The sequence below is a fragment of the Daphnia pulicaria genome, chromosome 1, assembly GCF_021234035.1.
Source record: "Daphnia pulicaria isolate SC F1-1A chromosome 1, SC_F0-13Bv2, whole genome shotgun sequence".
Taxonomy (NCBI): Eukaryota; Metazoa; Arthropoda; class Branchiopoda; order Diplostraca; family Daphniidae; genus Daphnia; species Daphnia pulicaria.
Genome location: NC_060913.1, coordinates 17611727 through 17632204, shown reverse-complemented (window position 1 = coordinate 17632204; position 20478 = coordinate 17611727). Strand labels below are relative to the sequence as shown.

Here is a 20478-nt window from a genome sequence, read left to right as displayed (position 1 = left end):
TCTTAAAAGATTACCTGATAGCTAAGAAATGAAGTTATCTAATTAAGAATAGCAACTGAAGACGACTGAAATGGGAAATTAAAAACTAAAACTAAAACGGGCGAAACTCCATAAGCCGCCATGCAAGAACTGTTACTGGTTCGTGTCAAATCGATTTTTCTCAATTTCATCGAACTGGCAACTTCGGAAGTTAGCCAACTCTATTCCTTTTTTTTTACTGAAAGTGTTTCCAATATCCCACTTCCCAGCTCTTAAAAGAAGCGCCGCAGCGGGTGTGTTGGGAAATAAGGAATAGTTTTGCTGAAGGTTTGCTTGGTCTAACCGCAAGAGGCGCTTACGATAGAGGATAAATATCGATATACGAGAGACTGAGCCCCGGTCGAATTCGGGGAACTTTGGCCTAGCGTAAAGTCGGACTCTTTTGCTATTCGGTTTTCTGTAGCTTAATCATCTGCCCATAACAGATTTTATCGTGGGAAATCTGCCCAGTCAATACCTAACTTGAAGATTGCGTCATCACGGCGATGCTTTAGACATCTGGTGGTGATGCTGGTTGTTGTGTCATGGTTGGGACATCAAAGATTGCGTCATCTGTCTTACACAAAAACTCGACACTGTCGCACAACAATCAATTTCATTTGATTGCGAGCCCGAAGGGCGAAGCTAATAATCGCATACGCAGAAAAAAAAGCCATGTCACTTTGTCTGTATGTGTGTATGTCCCGCTCCATAGCTCGGGCGTTTTAAGACAGATTTCAGACTTTTTGGTCTTACACAAAAAATATGCGGCGCGACCAGAACAAAAATAATTTCATTTACTTAATTAGTTCTCCCGTAATTAATGAAAAACTGCTAAAATAATTGTTTAACGACTAGTGACATCTGGCGGTGGCGACTACAACTTTTTAACCTTAGGTTTAAATTCCAGTTTCCACTACATGTGTAAGCTTGTCATTTACTAAACGTGTTAAGTTTAAAATTAATCCTTTTCGTCGAATATTTTTTATTGAAATATATTCGTAATGTATGGTTAAACATGAGTAAAATAATATTACGAATATATACCGCCCAAATAAATCCCCACCAGATGTCCATAGCATCGCCGTGATGGCGCAATCTGTGATGACCCAACCATGACGCAATAACAAGATTTGTATTTAAGTTTTGCAGTTTTTAAACTAAAAGATGGTTATTTTTAAATTAAATTATTGAACTTTATTTGTAAAAATGGGAACATATGAGTTGAGCAAACTAAACGTAAATAACTTGCAATGATATTGAACTGTGACAGAAAAATCCCGTTTTAAGACCGAAAAGTCTGTGAAGAAAAGTGTGAATTGTGAATAAGTCCGACTTAACAATAGGCCCTAAATTTTTCATTTAAGACAGCTTTCAACTGGCTTACGACTATCCCTTCGGCGAGCTGATAAGCTTGCTTTTCTATCTTGTTGTTGTGACTAAGTTGTGACTACAACTTTTTCCCCTTAGGTCTAAATTCCACTTTCCATTATAGCTTCCCTTGTTTTGGGTTACCTTTACTTTTTTTACTTTTTGGTCTTGAAAATTAGACAAAAAATATGCGGTGCGACCAGAACAAAAACAAGACCCTTCCAGGTTCGCCCTCGGGTATTATCGGTCATGAAATCACAAGACATCAACAGACTGTCAACAGACAACCTAATGGGTTTTGTGGTTGTCCTAAGTCACAAAAAGCTAATGACTAAATCCGCATAAAAATAAATAAAATTTAGTATTACCAAATGAATCGAAACTTACCTAAACGCTAAGATAAATTACTGTAAGTTTAGGGGAGACTGGAGTAAAACGGGACACCGGGTCAAAAGGGACAGTGGGGGGAAAAATAGTAGATGTTAATAAAACTGTAAAAATTTTTAGTATGTTATGTAAATCTGTATAATCTAATTTGGCATGAAATTTGGTTGGTTTTTGTCAATAACTGCATGAGTTATTGACAAAACAAAAAAAACGGTTTTTTTTTAGAAATTTTTGTCTCCGCCATTTTATGTTTGAAGAAACAAATAAACGCTAATGGCATGTAAATTTAATATGGAAATGAAGCTGATTCATTTCTTGATCTTTTAAAACAGAAATTATAATTTTAGATCGATTAGTTTAGACAGTATGAACTTTAAAAAAAAGTGTCTAAACCGGGAAATCGGGACAGCTGTTTTTGGCTAATTTGGGACAGTTACGGACCAATCAGCGTACAGCATTTTTAAGAGGCTCGATTTCGTTACCTAGCAACGCAGGATGTCCTACTGCTCCATAAGGGTTTTTGTATTTATAAGAAAAAAGGTTAAATAACACAATAATCAATTTGAAACATTTATAAACTCAAAGAGTATATGCAGTGGAACACTTTCTCAATTTTTTTTAATTTTATTGATGAATTTTAAGGCGAAAACGGAGGACGTCCCTCATCACCCACCCCAGTGTCCTCAATTACCCCCCAAAATAGGCCCCTCCCACAAATCTGAGGAAACTTTAAAGGTATTTTATGGGGAAATGGTTCATTATAAAATTATATAAAAAATATGGGGGGTTCATTACAATATGGAATACATAAAAACAAAATTTTAAAGAAATTCAATAATTAGTTTGGGAGATATAGGGGGGAAACAAAAACCGTCCCGTTTTACTCCAGTCTCCCCTACACAAAAAGTTTGAAGATAATCGATGCAGTAGTTTAGTTTTCTATAAATTTATTCAGATTCTGAATTTAAGGTTCTGGAAGCCTGGCCAGAACAGCGTACACTCCCCCACATCCCTCCCCCTCCTACACACACAGACACCCGCATTTACTTTAATGCCTTCTGGTAGTACAAGTACTACCCTCAGGGATAATTTCATTTACTTAATTAGTTCTCCTGTAATTAATGAAAAACTGCTAAAATAATTGCTAATACGACTAGTGACATCTGGCCGTTGCGACTACAACTTTTTTCAATTTAGGTCAAAATTAATCACCACCAGATGTCCATAGCATCGCCATGATGACGCAATCTTTGATGTCCCAACCATGACGCAACATCCAGATTAGCATTTATGTTTTGCAGTTATTTGACTAAATGATGGTTATTTTTAAATTCAATTATTGAACTTTATTTGTAAAAATAGGAACACATGAGTTGAGCAAACTAAACGTAAAAAACTTGCAAGGATATTGAACTGTGACAGAAATTTCCCGTTTTAAGACCAAAAAGTCTGTGAAGAAAAGTGTGAATTGGGAATAAGTCCGACTTAACAATAGGCCCTGAATTAGTCATTTAAGACAGTTTTCAACTGGCTTACGACTATCCCTTCGGCGAGCTGATAAGCTTGCTTTTCTATCTTATATAGACGAGTAACCTGAGCCCCGGTCAAATCCGGGGAACTTTTGTCTAGCGTAAAGTTGGACTGTTTTTCTATTCGCTTTTCTGTAGCTTAATCATCTGCCCGTAATAGATTTTATCGTGGGAAATCTGCCCAGTACCTTACTTGAAGATTTCGTCATCACGGCGATGCTATAGACATCTGGTGGTGATGCTGGTTGTTGCGTCATCAAAGATTGTGTCATCACGGCGACGACATCTGGTGGTTATTTGCGACTTACCAATCACAGCGTTCGCATTGCGACATGAATAAGCTCCTCCTCCAAATGTCCGTGACAGACACAGGCTCTTCCCCCGAAAGCTTTTGGGGGAGGAGCCTGAGGATCGGGTGTTTTTTACCCTTTTCGCAGGTAGAAAACGGTCGACCAATCACAGCGTGCGCTCATCCGGACTTTCAAACACCCAGACAGATACACACACAAACTCCTCCCCCTTTTCGCCCTTTTCGTTTTATTAGTTAGGGACTAGTAAATTTTAGCCCGTCAAGGGCCGGTCATCAGTGGGGCTAGTGTAATTATGCCCGTTATGCAAATTCCCTTTCCCGTTCTGTTTCCCTTGCCCGTGAATCATTTTCCCGCGAGCGATCTAATTGTTTTAGCTTTTAGGCGGCGTTTTAGTTAAGCCGTCGTTGGTGCTGCCAATTTTATTTTTGACTTTCAACGATTTAATTTTTCTGTTGTTAGTACACACTCTGCCGTCATTGTCATCTTGCCCGTTACGTCGCGTTACGTGAAGTTGTTTGTCTAATTTTACGGTTTACATCTTGCCCGTCCTTGTTATATTGCCCGCCGAGTATAAATTTTTGTTGACGCATGGCCTCCGGCGGTCAATTTGCCAAATAGAGGTTGTATCGCATTGCCTCCGGCGGTGAATTTGTAGGGTTGAGAACGTTCAAGCATTTTCTCTGTTAGTAAAATGTTTTTGTATAGATTTCTTACACACATGGCCTCCGGCGGTAAATTTGCAGGATAGAGAATATGCATTCTCATTTTCTCTGGTGGTAAATTGGAAGTGTAAAATATTCACTCATGGCCTCCGGTGGTAAATTTGCAGGATAGAGGTTGTATCGCATTGCCTCCGGCGGTAAATTTGTAGGGAAGAGTATATTTACGCATTTTCTCCTTCGGTAAATTTGTAGGGAAGAGCTTTTCACGCATGGCCTCCGGCGGTAAATTTGCAGGATAGAGGGATATTCACGTATTGCCTCCGGCGGTAAATTTGTTTTTTAAAAATTTTTACGCTTGGCCACCATGTTTTTTCTGTTAATTCTATGATTTTTCTTTTTAATTTTGTAAAAAAAAAATATTTTTTCGGGAAATTTTGACTTGTCTGAGTGATGGCTAACAAAAGAACCGGTTAAAACAATAATATATACTTAAAAATGATTATTCTTCGGCGGTAACCTTGTAGTATAGAGGTGGTGACGTATTGCCTCCGGCGGTAAGCTCGACGACCAATGACATCGCGCGCTCATCCGGACTGACAAACAAACAGATACACAAACAAACTCCGCCCCCTTTTCCCCCATTCCGTTTTATGAATAAGGGACTAGTAAACCGGATGCCCGTCCAGGGCCGGTCTTTAGTTGGGCTAGTGTAAATTAGCCCGTTATGCAAATTCCCTTGCCCGTTGTTTTTCCCTTGCCCGTGGATCTCTTGCCCGCAATGTAAATCCTTTGTTGAAGGTTATTCCCTTGCCCGTGATTTGTCAAAAATTTAGTATTTGATATCCGTACATAGTGTAGTGGTTAGCGTACTCGATGGGAGAGTGTTTGCCGCGCACTCATCCCCGTCGTGTATTCGAAGCCATGGTTCAAACCCAGCACTCGTCAAGAATTTAATAGAGGACATTGAAATTGCCAATGGAAAAATTCTACCCCACCCTACTCCCACATTGCCCGAGGTGTGTGTGTGTGCGTCAACCCTCAGCCTCTCTGTGCGATCGCAACCCCGACCGCCCCGGGTGATGTCGACCTTTTTGGTTGATTTTTGTCGAGTTAAGCGAGGTCAGACGTAGCCTCGGGTGTTTTTTACCCTTTTTTCAGGTAGAAAACGGTCGACCAATGGCAGCGGGCGCGCAACGACACATAAAACCAAACAGACAGCCCGTTATGCAAATTGCCTTGCCCGATATTTTTCCCTTGCCCGTGGATCTCTTTCCCGCAATTGAAACCCTTTTTTTGAAGCTTATTCCCTTGCCCGTGATTTTTCATAAATTGATTATAATAATAGCTTCACGTGTCAGAGTATAAATAAACTAAATAGGAGAAGGAGTCGAAATCAAAAATAAATGGAAATTATACAATAGCATGAATTGGTTGACAATCCAACTAACTTTTTCATATCCGTTCATAGTGTAGTGGTTAGCGTACTCGATCGGGGAATGTTTGCCGCGCACTCATCCCCGTCGTGTATTCGAAGACATGGTTCAAACCCAGCACTCTCCAAGACATTTAATAGAGGACATTGAAATTGCCAATGGAAAAATTGTACCCCACCCTTCGCCCACATTGCCCGAGGTGTGTGTGTGTGTGTGTGCGTCTACCCTCAGCACCCGTGTACGATTGGATCCCCGGCCGGCCCGGGCGATGACGACCTTTTAGTCTTTTTGTCGTTTTTTCGAGCGAGGTCAGACGTAGCCTCGGGTGTTTTTGACCCTTTTTCAGGTAGAAAACGGTCGACCAATGGCAGCGTGCGCGCAACGACACTTAGAAACACACAGACAGATACACACACAAACTCCGCCCCCTTTTCCCCCATTCCGTTTTATAGATAAAGGACTAGTAACTTTATGCCCGTCCGGGGCCGGTCTTTAGTTGGGCTAGTGTAAATTTGCCCGTTGTGCAAATTTCCTTGCCCGTTATTTTTCCCTTGCCCGTGGATCTCTTTCCCGCATTTGAAATTTTTTTTTAAGTTTATTCCCTTGCCCGTTATTTTTCATAAATTGATTATAATAGTGGCGTCACGTATAGTATAAATAATCTAAGTAAGAGAAAAAAACTAAATCAAAACTAAATGGAAATTGAACAATATATATCATGAATTGGTCAAAAATCCAAGTTACTTTTTCATATCCGTTCATAGTGTAGTGGTTAGCGTACTCGATCGGGGAATGTTTGCCGTGCACTCATCCCCGACGTGTATTCGAAGCCATGGTTCAAACCCAGCACTCGCCGAGAAATTTAATAGAGGACATTGAAATTGCCAATGGCAAAATTCTACCCCACCCTTCTCCCACATTGCCCGATGTGTGTGTGTGTGTGGGTGTCAACCCTCTTCCCCATCCTCCCACCCCGTACGAAAGCAAGCCCGCCCGCCCCGGGTGATGCCGACCTTTTAGTCTTTTTGTCGTTTTTTCGAGCGAGGTCAGACGTAGCATCGGGTGTTTTTGACCCTTTGTTCAGGTAGAAAACGGTCGACCAATCACAGCGTGCGCTCATCCGGACTTTCAAACACATCGACAGATACACAAACAAAACTCCGCCCCCTTTTCCCCCTTTTCGTTTTATAGACAAGAGACTAGTAACTTTATGCCCGTCCAGGGCCGGTCTTTAGTTGGGCTAGTGTAAATTAGCCCGTTGTGCAAATTTCCTTGCCCGTTATTTTTCCCTTGCCCGTGGATCTCTTTCCCGCAATTGAAATTCTTTTTTTGAAGTTTATTCCCTTGCCCGTTTTTTTTCATAAATTGATCATAATAGTGGCGTCACGTAAAGTATAAATAATCTAAGTAAGAGAAAGAGTCTAAATAAAAAATAAATGAAAATGAAACAATAGCATGAATTGGTTGACAATCCAACTCAGTTGTTCATATCCGTTCTAATAGTGTAGTGGTTAGCGTACTCGATCGGGGAATGTTTGCCGCGCACACTCATCCCCGTCGTGTATTCGAAGCCATGGTTCAAACCCAGCACTCGTCAAGAAATTTAATAGAGGACATTGAAATTGCCAATGTAAAAATTCTACCCCACCCTTCTCCCACCTTGCCCGAGGTGTGTGTGTGTGCGTGAGTCAACCCTCCCCCCCGTACGAAGGCAGGCCCGCCCGCCCCGGGTGATGTCGACCTTTTAGTCTTTTTGTCGTTTTTTCGAGCGAGGTCAGACGTAGCCTCGGGTGTTTTTGACCCTTTTTTCAGGTAGAAAACGGTCGACCAATGGCAGCGTGCGCTCATCCGGACTTTCAAACACATCGACAGATACACAAACAAAACTCCGCCCCCTTTTCCCCCTTTCCGTTTTATAGACAAGAGACTAGTAAACCGGATGCCCGTCCAGGGCCGGTCTTTAGTTGGGCTAGTGTAAATTAGCCCGTTATGCAAATTCCCTTGCCCGTTGTTTTTCCCTTGCCCGTGGATCTCTTGCCCGCAATGTTAATCCTTTGTTGAAGGTTATTCCCTTGCCCGTGATTTTTCATAAATTTAGTATAATAATAGCGTCACGTGGAGTATAAATAATCTAAATAAGAGAAAGAGTCTAAATCAAAAATAAATGGAAATTGAACAATAGCATGAATTGGTTGACAATCCAACTCACTTTTCCATATCTGTTCATAGTGAAGTGGTTAGCGTACTCGATCGGGGAATGTTTGCCGCGCACTCATCCCCGTCGTGTATTCGAAGCCATGGTTCAAACCCAACACTCGCCAAGAAATTTAATAGAGGAAATTGCAAAAAAATTCCAAAGGAAAAATTCTACCCCACCCTTCTACCTAATAGCCTGAGGTGTGTGTGTATGTGTGTGTGTGTGCGTCAACCCTCAGCCCCTCTGTACGATTGGAGCCTCGGTTGATGTCAACCTTTTTGATCGATTTTTGTCGAGTCGAGCGAGGTCAGACGTAGCCTAGGGTTTTTTTTACCCTTTTCGCAGGTAGAAAACGGTCGACCAATGGCAGCGTGCGCGCAACGACACTTAGAAACACACAGACAGATACACACACAAACTCCTCCCCCTTTTGGGCCTTTGCGTTTTATTAGTTAGGGATTCTCTTTGACGCTTTCTCCAGTAGGCGTCACTGCCAGTGACATTGGCTGTATAGGAGTACATTTTGCTGATGACCGAGTCAAGTTGACCTTTGGCAGCCATGGTCTTAAGTTCCTCCATAGACAATGCAGCTTCTTCGGGATTTTGTCTCAGAAAAACGGAACACTGCCCAAGGGCTCGATGGCGTCGTATGCGATCAACCATCCAAAAACAGAAGCGCTCATGTTCAGCAAACGGATAATACGAATACCCGTTTGAATGAGATTCGTCGGGTTCCTTTGTACAATCAATCTCGGCATATTTCATCAAGTGGTTAGAAGCAATGAGTTCGGATAGGTCTTGTCTGCGACCTTTCTTTGTTGGGTCAGCTTGCCCAAGAGGAAATAACTTGATGAAAGCCAGAGATACAAGACGAGACATGACCTCAAATTCATTGATAGGCTCAGTTGAAATGGTTGGCCAATTAACCTGATCGAGTGCATTTAATATTTCATTTTGTTGAGGAGGCCTGATGTTGTTTGAAATGACGAAAGCGACATCAGGAGGTTGTGGCTGATCAAGAATGTCTTCTGGTGGAACATCCCTTGTCATGGCTCCTTCGTCAGTGACATTCAATTCATCGTTGTCGCTGTCCATCGTCGGAATATTTAACAAAAGTCCATATTCGGGCAGCAAATCACAGTTGTTCTGGCTAAAAGTGATGCGATGTGAAGCAAAGCCTGGATGGTTTTTTATGAGAAATCGGCCAACTTCTTCAACGCGTTTACGGCAAACTTTGAATGCGGCACAGGTGTTGTCCACACCTCTCCTTCTTATGACGAGGCACGGAAGTTGCGCTGCTGTGAGAGGAATCTCTCTGATGATTCCGGCTACGTCTTGTTTGAAATTTGCCACGTAGCCACGAGAAACATGTCCACCAGTAGGTAGCCGGAATACAGACATGATGGAAATTACTGGTGAGAAAAGCATTTCTTCAATAGGAGTAAGTTCCCGAATGTGCTTCTGAATTGCTAGTGGAATAGATGAAAAATCACGAACCCTTTAATTTTGAATTCCAAAAGGATTGAATTCCTTAAGTTTCTTGCAGTGGCAGTAAATGTAGGGATCGACAATTGCATCTCTTGTAGGCCACAATTCTCGACAGTGCAATTCAGAGTGGAATGTTTGCATATGCTTGTCGACGAAAGGTTGCGCATGAAGCGGTCCATGGACGGAAGCATCAAAAACATCTAAATATTCTGCTTTGGAGGTTTGACGGGTTTCCCTAGATCGTCGCTGAACACTTGCATTACTTTGTCGCCTATCGTTAGCTTCATCTTGGGTTTAAATTGGATATAGCATGGACTACTTAAGCTAGAGGACAGGACTCTCGTCCTATATCCCGCCGTGTTATAGCTTGTCGGGTGGATTTTTAATCATAATTTTTGAAGAAGGGTCAATCAATAGAGATTTAAAAAGCTATTATAAGTCTCCAATGCACATTTCTTGTAAATATATATAGATAGATAGATATTTGCGTTTTAATTTTGAGAGGACGGGAGAGGTGTTCGTTGGTTGTCTCCACCTAGCGCTAAGAATTCTAAACTCTTCCATGGTTTTTAGAAAGAGAACAAACAGAATCCAGAGAATCACCAGAGAATCACAGATAGCAGACCCACCTAATCATACCAAACCAAACCAAAAACAGAGAATCACAGAGTGGTCAACCAACAATCACCGCTAGATGGCGACAACCAACGAACACCTACGTCGATTTCTAATTAAAATATCACCGAAATTAAATAATTCCCGCATAGGGATAATTTAATAGACTCCAGCTCATTTTTCGGCTTCTCTGGCGATTGCATGCCTCAGAGCATCTTCAGCACGGCGATTAACAGTCTGTTGTTCAGACTCGGCTGATCGTGCTGCAGCATTCCTGACAGCATTTGCTTCAAGTCGAGCACACAGCTGTACTTCAGACTCGGCTGATCGTGCTGCTGCATTACTGACAGCCTTTGCTTCAAGTCGAGCACACCGCTGTTCTTCAGATTCCGTTGCTCTACGTTTGGCTTGCCTAGCTGCAAGTTCATCCTTTCGTTTTCTTTTAGAAGACATTTCGACGTTCGATAACCTGGGAATAGATTTAACTCTAACTTAACTCTTAACTTCTAAATTAATCCCGGTCAAGACCAGGGACCTTGGGTCTATCTATAAGGTTGTTGATGGAGAAATGTTATGTCTTGTCTTTTGTGTGGTAAAAATAATCAGACAGAAATGGTGTGTGTTTTACACTCTTTAAAATAACCAAGGTTGTTGATGGAGCAATGTTCTTTCTTGTTTTTTTTGTGTGATAAAAACAATCAGAAAGAAACATTGTGTGTTTGGCAGCCTTTAAAATCAATTCTTCCTTGTTTTTTTGTATGGTAAAAACAATCGATATTCTGGGAATAGATAATCATCAAAGTTTTACCTTCGAAAGTTTTACCTTCTTTACTAGTTACTTTATACCCGGTCAAGACCGGGGTACTTGGGTCTAGCTTTAAGTAGGGCTGTGGCCCGGGCCATGAAAGCCCGGGCCAAAGTTCGGGCTAAAGGAAAAAAAACCCAACCCGACTCAACCCATCGAGGCATTTTTTTAACGGGGCGGGTGATGGGTCGAACCGCCGGGTCCGCTGCTCAACCCGAGATGTGGCGCCATCTATTGGTCAAATAAAGAATCTCACAGCTAGAAAGTGCCAGAAAGATCTGGAGGGATAGGATAGCTTAAATCCATGCATTGCAGATGCAGAGTTGCACACATTCGATGTTCAGTCATCACGTTTTAAGTAGACGCTGACACGCGCTAGAGCTTCAAAAGGCAGAACACATGAAGTGGTGAAGGCTGTATGTCTAAACGTAAATCTACTTCTAATAATGGCGAACAGTTATCGCGTAAACCTCAAAGTTTGTCTAAATCGAGCAATTCTACTGGGAAAAAGAGAAGTTTACCAATTAACATTAGCATTGAAAGTGATGATGAGAATGAGATGGATGATGCAGATGCACTTCCTGCAACAAGCACAGAAATAACCAATCAGTCGAGTTCAGCTCCATTGAAAGTTATCAATTAGTCTATCTTTTAATTTGCTGTTTAATGGCTAGAGATCTCCTCAGCATTCCAGCGACAAGCGCAGCTAGCGAGAGGGCCTTTACTGTTGGCAAGGATATTTTTGGCATTTCGAGAATGAGCTTGAAGCCTGAGACCGTTGAAGCCCTAATCTGTCTACGTTCATGGTACAAAGCAGGATTAGTGGGGGTAAAAGAAGTCTACGATTTCTTGGAAGAAAACTTTGATACCTTACTTTTCAACTTTTGGAAAACGAAGAAGAAGATTTTTAAAAACAATTTTTTGTATTTGTTCGATAACTACAGTTAATTCGGATTTTTACTTCCAACACTTACTTCCAAGTTTCTTTTCGTTTCATTGATGTATGTTTGTTTACATCAATTCTCATGTATTAATTTTTTTTTGGTTCATTTAAAACAGAATAAAAATTCTATTTTTATACGTTAGGAAATTTTTCCATTTATTGATAAACAGACTGAAAAGATGATGAAAAAGTATGATTGACCCGTTAAAAACCCGGGCCGTGACCCATCCTGTTAATATTTTTTGACCCATGGGTTGGCCCGGGCCGAACCCATTTACTCTGTTGGCCCAACCCACTCCAACCCGTGTTTGAAGAAAAACCCATCTAGGCAACCCATTAAAAAAAACCCGCCCAATAAGCTCCGGGCCACAGTCCTAGCTTTAAGGTTGTTGATGGAGCAATATTCTTTCTTGTTTTTTTTGTGTGGTAGTTGTTACGCTTGACCACCTATATAGTCAAGATCCTTTGTTCGACAAGCAGTCGGTTCTCGTCTCGTCTCATGCTCTACATAGGTGGTCAAGCGTAATAACAATCTTAGTTCTGCTATCGGCCGCTGTGGTGCGCATCGGCGTAAACTGCGCACGACTTTTTGGCATGTCTACTACTTTTTCATTGGTATAACATCTATACTTGCTTATGTGATGTATTTTTATGTTTTACAGACAAGCATCTTATGCCAGAATGATCGGTCAAATTTCCCAATGTGAATTTGCTGCCACAAAATCCTTGAGGTGCTGTGAAATGAACACTGCAGAGCATTAACACTATATGATGACCTTTACAACCAGATTGAAGAAGGAATTGTGTCAGCTCAAAAAGACATTGAAGCAACCAAGAAGGAGTTGCAAGAAGCAAGACAGATTCGTAGGAATAAAATGAAATATGATGCTTTGGCTGCCATTATTCAAACACAGCCTGATTGAAAGAGCACCCAAGAGAAATCTCTATTGCGACAGGTACTGGAAGCCTCAGAATGTGAATGTCAGAAATTGGAAGCTAGATTAAAACAAAGACGCAAACAATTTCACTTACTCATTTCAACTATCCAAGGATTACAGCAACTTCTCAACAATGATGAAGCATCCTAATTGTTTATTTAGTATGCATCCATATTCTCTATTTTTGAATAATAATGCTTACAAATACAAATCATTTGAAACACAAAAAAATCTATGTATGAATAAACTATCCAAACGATACATATCCGACAAGGAATGCCACAGAAGAATGCTTTAAAAAACACCATCAGTTCTTCTTGAGAGGTCGAATAGATGGATTAAAGCATTTTCCACCAATACCTCGTCACACATGACAATCTAAATAATAAGGAAAAATCAATTACCAAGTGTTTCAGTGGGAAAATGTTAAAAATTATAAGTAAACTATACATGTTTGGGTCCTACATATGTAAACAATGCCCATATGCCCTGTACAAAACCATTTAATTAATATGACTTCCACTACTTCAATAGTGGAAAACTTAGATGCTACGGATTACCTGAATGATGTAGTATTTTTCTATATTTTTCTTTGGTCGAAGTTGTTATCCAGCTCAGAGAAAAAACCCTTTGAAAAAATACTTCCATAAGAGCCCATGTAAAAAAAGGGTGTGGTTTTATTAATATGGCGGATTGCAGCGTTGTCGGACTACAAGAATCCTGCTATCCGCACGGTGCAAGCAGAGGTCTATACTAGAATTACCTGAAACAGTTAGGAAATATATTAAGGGGGGAAATTCGAGCTGATTTTAAGGTTAGATTTTTCAAGCAAGATAAGAAAACGCCCTAACTTGGAAAATAAAAGCTGGTATCTGCTTTAAAAAAAGTGGAGCGAAACCCTAGATTAAAACTTCCATACTGGAATTAGCTTACAGTTAGGAAATATATTAAGGGGACAATTCAAGCTGGTTTTAACAAGCAATCTCCCACTCAACCGCACCGAAATACCCCCTTTTTTCCGGAGGTCGTTTTGGGATCGTAATCCGGAAAAGGACTCTAAAAATCCGGACTAGGTCTATTCTGCTCGGAATCGCAAGGCGATTCTAACGCACGGACACGCACGCACGGACTTGCGTCCTGCTCCGGCTTTTTCTTTCAATAAATTAAACAATTTTAAAGAATTTCGATTCAAGACATTTATTTATGATTCTGTTCCTCAATTTCCTTCGCAAATCGCAATTTCCATTCACTTTCGTTTCCTTATCAAGTAACATGTTTCAACATATAAAATTTTGATTAATAATATATGCAACGGACCTTGTGGTAGGGAACTTTGGCAAGAGTTTGAGCAAAACGCCTCCGGTATTCCCACAAGAAATAATCAATCATGGCACTGCAGTTTTATGTAAAAAATAATTAACAACAAAAAATTTTGAAATAATAAATGCAATTTAAAAAAAATACATACCTGTTCATTGGTAAAGAATTTGTCGTTGTATTAACCTGATGTGATTTTAATTCTTCCTTTATTAATTCCACCGACTAAAAAATTTAATTCATGTTAGTTATAACGAATTGCTTTTTTTTACTTCTCAATCGCATTATCGTTAGCATACGTGAATCGAGCACCCACGGATTTCCATTTCTTCCCGATCTCCATTTAAAAACATATGATTAGCCAATAACAATCCATGAAGTCTATCGGAATAAGCCATTGCCCCAAAATGAACCAGCGACTGAGGGACCCTGTAATCTGCAAACATGGTGATGGAATCTACATCAGTAAAATTTCCGAATCCCTAAAAAGACATAGATTTAGTAAACATTTTTATTAATTAAAAAGTTGAATTTTTCTTCGAATACCTTCCCTTTGAATATACTCCAAATGTCGGCAACAAGAATTTGTGCTCGCTTGTAAAAGGAAACCTTTTTTCCTTCAATGACCCCTTCATCTCGAAATGATGGGAAGTTTGAAATAATTAAATTTAAAAGCTTTGTGGCACTGTTTGCCGATTGCTTGATGCAATTATAAAATTTCCCGTCAAATTTCTCATTTAGGATTTTCCCACATTCTTGCAAAATTCTCCATCTCTCTTCTAAAAGTGGAATAGACTCGCCGGTGCTAGAAATAAATATTTTATCCACTTCTTCTTTTGTTATAGTGGCATAATATTGTGACGATGTTATTGGAATGTCAGCCTACGCAAAAACAATGAAAAATACAACAAGCAATGCAAACAAAATAGGTTACTTTATTATTTAAAAGAAGTTCTAACGCAAATTTATAGATATCACTTTCTACCTCCAGTGCTTTAGTAATCGCAGCGCATAAAGCCATATAACCAGTATACTGTTTTTCGTGGAGCTCAACAGAATAGTGTACATTTTCTTCTAAAGCCCAAAATGAAAAATTTAGAGCATCAGCTACAAATAACCTAAGATTTATGTTTTATTAAAACAGACCGATAAAAATCTTTTTTTTTTTTTTTATGAAAATACCATTCAATACTTGAAACATCTTCAGTAACAGGCAGTGGATAGGAATGGATCATCATATTGCTTGGTTCGAACTCACGTGAAGCGATTGCTCGTGAAATCTAAAGCGAAAATATGTTTAGACCATGGTCTTTTTGTACTACGACTATTGTACTACAACCATCTCTTTGTCGATACAAAACGAATGTGAAAAGGAATAATACCTCTGATGCAATTTTTCTAATGCCATCTGGATTGATTTCAACGTCCTTTGACACAGAAGCAATGAAAGCAGCAGATTCTCTCGGATTCATCTTGCTCAGAGGTACCGTTAATATACTAGCCTTATAAAAAAAACAAAAAAAAACATTAATTTTGTTATTTGTTGTTGTTTTGTTTTTTTTCTGATTACAAATGAAACACAATTTAGTTTTTTATTTCATACATGCCCAGACATAATTTTTACGTTTTTACATACCAAATGAAATAAATTGTCCGCTTCGCATGAAGCACCTAATTAGACAGTGTAGCGATTGCGTTATTGTTTCCAGGCATTACTTTTTTTTTAAATGCAATTTGCGATTACTTGAGCAGTTATTTACATATGAGAAGCAAATCAATTTTCTATGCACACGACATAAATGGGAACGATTGGCAGTTATAGACTGTTTATTTGTCATACGATAAAGTATGATGGCCTGTCTTTAACGTGATAGTAACTGAATATAATCTCCATCCAATAAATCAAATAGCCGAAGTGACAGCTGGAATATTCGTCCTGCTTCGTCCAGATTGCTAAGGCTGTTGCCAAGTCTATTACAGCAGATTAATTAGGGTGACACCTCAAGAGCACCTCACACAAATGTCAAATTATTTTTGTCAGCTGCAAGGTGCTCTAACACCTAACAGTATAGCCATAGTCTATACTGTCTATACTATAATAAATAAATAGACCTGGATCATATGCTGAGATACAAGTGTCTCAAATTAATGGTGGTTTTTTTGCCTCTCGGGATTTTTATCTCTTATCTATACAACTTGGAAACACATGACGCCATTTTTTGTGTCAAGTGCATTGCTTTTTTATTTCAAATGTAATTTCAATTAATAGTGGTTGGAGGTGGAAATTCTTTTTACATGTCACGAATGCGTTTTGAACGAATTACCGGCGGACTGCCGGCTGGTAGAGGTTACGTTTTATTATGACTTAGGCCGCTCGGGTTAAAATGTAGTAATTATTATATTCTAGCTTGCTTCTAGCAAAAAAAAAAAAAAAACAAAAAAACAAATACAAAACAAAAACAAAACAGAAACAATTAGTTACCCGAAAAATTGTTGGCCAGAGAGCTTGAGAGCTTGAGAAAGCAGTGAGAGCTGTGGACGGCTGTGGACCTGTGTGGTGAGTGGTGAGAGGCCAGTCAGGCCACTGAGACTGCTACGTACTGACAGCACAGGAGACCATGTTGCGGAGACCATGTTGAGTCAGGAGCACGAGCACTAGAGCATTAAATTATGGTTCTGCACTGCGCATCCAAGTAAAATTAAATTAGTGTTGGCAGAATACTCTTTTGCTTTTGCTTATGCTTTTGCTTTTGCAATGTCAATTCAAATAATCAAATTTCAAATGCTATAAAAATAAAGTTTTGAGACATTTGGCAACATGGTGGCAACAAGTCTTTGTTTGGAGTTTGGGAATTTACTCATTTAGGATCTTTTTCTTTTTGCATTTTTTTTTTCTACAGGCTGACTAAACTTATAACATTAGTTATAAACTGTATTGAAGTTCAAGTATATACCGAAGTTCGCTATTTATTGAATTCTTCCAATCTTTCTGATGGTGAAATTCATTCCCTGCCCCATTTTTTAGAATGATTTATTCAAAGGCACTGCGAATTTTTAGTTTTTCACTGCTTGTATCTACATGCGTTGTCTCTGACGACGACGGTTCCAGTGAAGGTAGGCCTGTGTATCAATATTCTATATTTTTGTGAATTGTCTGTTATTTAAATCGGTAATATGTAACAACTGTTGATTCATTGATTTCAGATTTAGTTTTTTCAAGCTCTTTACTGGAAAGTATGCCAAGTTTTCCAATGGGTATGTTTGAAGATGATGAAGAAAATAGCCTCCCCATATCTGGAAATGGAACATTTGGTATACCTAACTTAAACAAGCATCATCCTAAATATCAATGCCATTCCTGTGAACAGCCAGACTGTTCAGAAGAAACCATTTGCAATAATGCCTACCAGGTCTCATTATTGTACTTTAATTCTGTGTAAAATTTATTTACTAATTTTTATCCATTAATGATTAGTGTTGGAAATCTCGTGTTCGAGATATTTCTGGGGTTGAATCAGTTTCTAAGGGTTGTACTACAAATGCAGAACAAGTTGTACTTTATTGCAATACTTTGTCATTTGATGGAAATGGAGAAATTCAACAGGAAAGCAGCTCTTATGCCATAGAATGTTGTGAAGGAAATTTTTGTAACAATGGCACTTTTCCCATGCTCCCTACCACTCAATATTCAGGTAAATAGAAAGGCTACAATGTGGTTCTAAATCCATATTTATTGCTTAATTTGGCTACATCATTTTTTGTCCCCCCCCCCTCCCTTCTTTTGCAGACAACTCAGAAGATGAAGAATACTATGCAACTGTTTTACGCTTAATGCTAGCTATTCTGTGCCCTGTTGTGATTTTGGGCATCGTTCTGGCTGTAATTCTATTAATGATGCGGCATTGGCACAGACGCCGAATGGCTCGGCTCACCACTATGGAAGGTTCGCAAGATCCTGATTACACTTACAGGGATGAGTTACGAGTGACAGCTGCTGGAGACAGTACTTTAAGGGTATTTAAAATTATTATCATTTCTTTCTATATATCTAACATCAAATTTTGAAAAATAGGAAGTTTTCGAGCATTCCGTTACATCTGGAAGTGGCTCTGGAATGCCTCTACTTATTCAGAGAACTTTGGCCAAACAGGTATTCCATGCCGTTTTCTACGTTCTTGATGGAGATTAAAATTTTTCTTGTCCAAATTTACAGATTACTCTAGGCGAATGTATCGGAAAAGGACGTTATGGAGAGGTTTGGAGAGGATTGTGGCATGGAGAAAGCGTTGCTGTTAAAATTTTCTTTTCTAGAGATGAAGCATCATGGACAAGAGAAACAGAGATTTACAGGTATTCGTCAAATTATCTTTTTAGTTCCAAATTAATTTAAATAATACATTTTATTCCACATAGTACAATGTTGTTTCGCCATGAGAATATTTTGGGATACATTGGATCTGACATGACGTCTCGTAATTCTATTACGCAATTGTGGCTCGTTACCCATTATCATCCCTTAGGTTCTCTCTATGACCATCTGAACCGCCATTCGCTTAACCATGTCCAACTGTTGCATTTATCTATATCGGCTATCAGTGGCATTCTCCATCTTCACACTGAGATTTTTGGAACCCAGGTACCAAATTCATCTCTGTTGTTCCTTCTTCACTTTGAATGTTTAATGCGATCTAGCTATGTTTTTTTTATTATTATTATTATTATTATTTTCTTGTGGTAGCACATTCGTTTGTTCAATTTTATATTTATTTAGGGTAAACCTGCAATTGCTCATCGAGACATTAAAACGAAAAATATTCTGGTCAGATCGAATGGAATGTGCGTTATAGCGGATTTTGGTTTGGCAGTTACTCATACTCAAACAACTGGTGAAATGAATGTTGCCAACAATCCTCGTGTGGGCACTAAACGCTATATGAGCCCTGAAGTGTTGGATCAAACGTAATTACCTATTAATTTTTCGCATGGTATATGGAAACATTTTTAACTTTTTTCCTTTCTCTGTTTTTCAAAACAGAATCAATATGAGTATTTTTGAATCTTTTCGACGGGTGGACATGTATGCTTTTGGTGCGTCTTCGTTAACATTTTTAGAATTCTTTTATTATTTTGTCTATATTTTTTATTGTGTTTTCATAGGTCTTGTTCTGTGGGAAATGTGCCGACGTACCGTGTCGTCAGGATTTGTTGAGGAATACCGGCCTCCCTTTTTTGATATGGTGCCGTCAGATCCGAGTTTTGAAGATATGCGTAAAGTGGTTTGCATTGACCAGTATCGACCAGTTATTCCTATGCATTGGGAATCAGATCCAGTAAATATGTGTTTTTCAACACCTTCATAATTTTATGAAATCTCTACCTTTTTATACTCTATTAGATCGACTCATACTGTGAGTGGTTACGCTAACTATGTTCTTATCCATTATTTCTGTAGATTCTGTCGGGCATTTGGCACTTAATGAAAGAATGCTGGCACCAAAATCCCAACGTCCGACTCCCCGCACTTCGATTAAAGAAATCTCTGTTGAAACTAGCTATGCAGGATCCATCTCTGAATTTTAGACTTGATTTTTGACAAGCCAAAAGTGGTTGGAGTGGCATGAATTTCAATGAATCTCTCCAAGCAGTTATCAAAATCATGTCTCAAAAATAGGTATCCAGTCTGTCTGTTATTTTTGTTACGCTTTTCTGCTACTATTGGCAGATTCTTAATATAAAAACGTCGCATCAAGAACCGGACGAGGGTCGTGACAGCCTGATTTTGCATACGGGCAAAAAATGCAAGTGCCATTAAAGGGTTGTATTTGCCTTGCTCATTGAAAGTAATATTTTGTGTGTTGTTGACTATTGTGTGCCATAAGTGACATTGTTAGAGCGAGAATTCATCGACGTGTTTTACGCGCTAAACGATTGATTATCCTTATTGTATCGAAATCGAATTCCTTATTACTAAAATTATTGCTTACTGAAAGTTTTTCATTTTTTTCCATCGTACCTATAACTATGACCCGAAAAGAAATTCTGTTGACAATAGAAGGCATGTAGGTAGGGTCAATTATGAAATTTATTGTATCGTCCTTTCATGAAATTTTGTTTAGTTTACATTTTTTGATGAGTCTGACGTAATCTCGTTGAAAATATATCCGATTTTTTATGCAAAATTGTTTATAAAATGAAAAAAATCACTGAATTAGTGCGGCGGCCCAAAAAGATTGTGGATCACATCACCCAACCCCCAAAAATGCATGGTTTTTAACTAATTCGCTGACGTTACCTTATTACGTTGATCTTAAAACCGGAGTAAACTTTCAAATTAGTTTGTCTAGCGAACTTAAAAATTATTTTGTACTTCCAGCTACATTGAATTAAGCAAAAAAAAATTATTTTATTTTCACTAATTCTGAATAGGGAGGGGATTTCAGTTATTTTATGTAGGCCTAGTCGTA

The 20478-nt window shown here is 39.1% G+C and overlaps 2 protein-coding genes and 2 long non-coding RNA genes across 8 annotated transcripts; 2 read left to right on the top strand and 2 right to left on the bottom strand.

Moving 5' to 3' along the window:
* The first annotated feature begins 2806 nt into the window (after nt 1-2806).
* LOC124320955 lies at nt 2807-14521 on the top strand. Its single transcript, XR_006914086.1, has 3 exons — nt 2807-2882; nt 4128-4133; nt 14511-14521. It is a non-coding gene; the product is annotated as an uncharacterized LOC124320955 (long non-coding RNA).
* Nucleotides 12835-13447, bottom strand: LOC124320954. Its single transcript, XR_006914085.1, has 3 exons — nt 13258-13447; nt 13148-13186; nt 12835-13075 (listed from the first exon to the last, which is right to left on the bottom strand). It is a non-coding gene; the product is annotated as an uncharacterized LOC124320954 (long non-coding RNA).
* LOC124320953 (queuosine salvage protein-like) lies at nt 13879-16663 on the bottom strand. Of its 4 annotated transcripts, none has more exons than XM_046783864.1 (8): nt 16497-16663; nt 15397-15511; nt 15197-15294; nt 15000-15132; nt 14561-14896; nt 14314-14496; nt 14166-14239; nt 13879-14090 (listed from the first exon to the last, which is right to left on the bottom strand). In XM_046783864.1, the coding sequence occupies exons 1-8, from the start codon at nt 16646-16648 to the stop codon at nt 13994-13996; spliced, it is 1188 nt and encodes a 395-aa protein (XP_046639820.1). In that variant the 5' UTR covers nt 16649-16663; the 3' UTR covers nt 13879-13993. The 4 variants fall into 4 exon arrangements, with proteins under 4 accessions (XP_046639820.1, XP_046639821.1, XP_046639823.1 ...); XM_046783865.1 differs by having other exon boundaries at nt 15397-15516; nt 16497-16605; XM_046783867.1 differs by lacking the exon at nt 16497-16663 and adding an exon at nt 15651-15855 and having other exon boundaries at nt 15397-15516.
* A 6-nt stretch (nt 16664-16669) lies between these two features.
* On the top strand, nt 16670-20193 carry LOC124320952 (activin receptor type-1-like). Of its 2 annotated transcripts, none has more exons than XM_046783862.1 (12): nt 16670-16707; nt 17040-17128; nt 17219-17424; nt 17490-17706; nt 17802-18028; nt 18087-18164; nt 18228-18364; nt 18428-18650; nt 18786-18973; nt 19050-19102; nt 19172-19344; nt 19467-20193. In XM_046783862.1, the coding sequence occupies exons 1-12, from the start codon at nt 16685-16687 to the stop codon at nt 19605-19607; spliced, it is 1755 nt and encodes a 584-aa protein (XP_046639818.1). In that variant the 5' UTR covers nt 16670-16684; the 3' UTR covers nt 19608-20193. The 2 variants fall into 2 exon arrangements, with proteins under 2 accessions (XP_046639818.1, XP_046639819.1); XM_046783863.1 differs by lacking the exon at nt 16670-16707 and adding an exon at nt 16869-16960.
* Nucleotides 20194-20478: the final 285 nt, after the last annotated feature.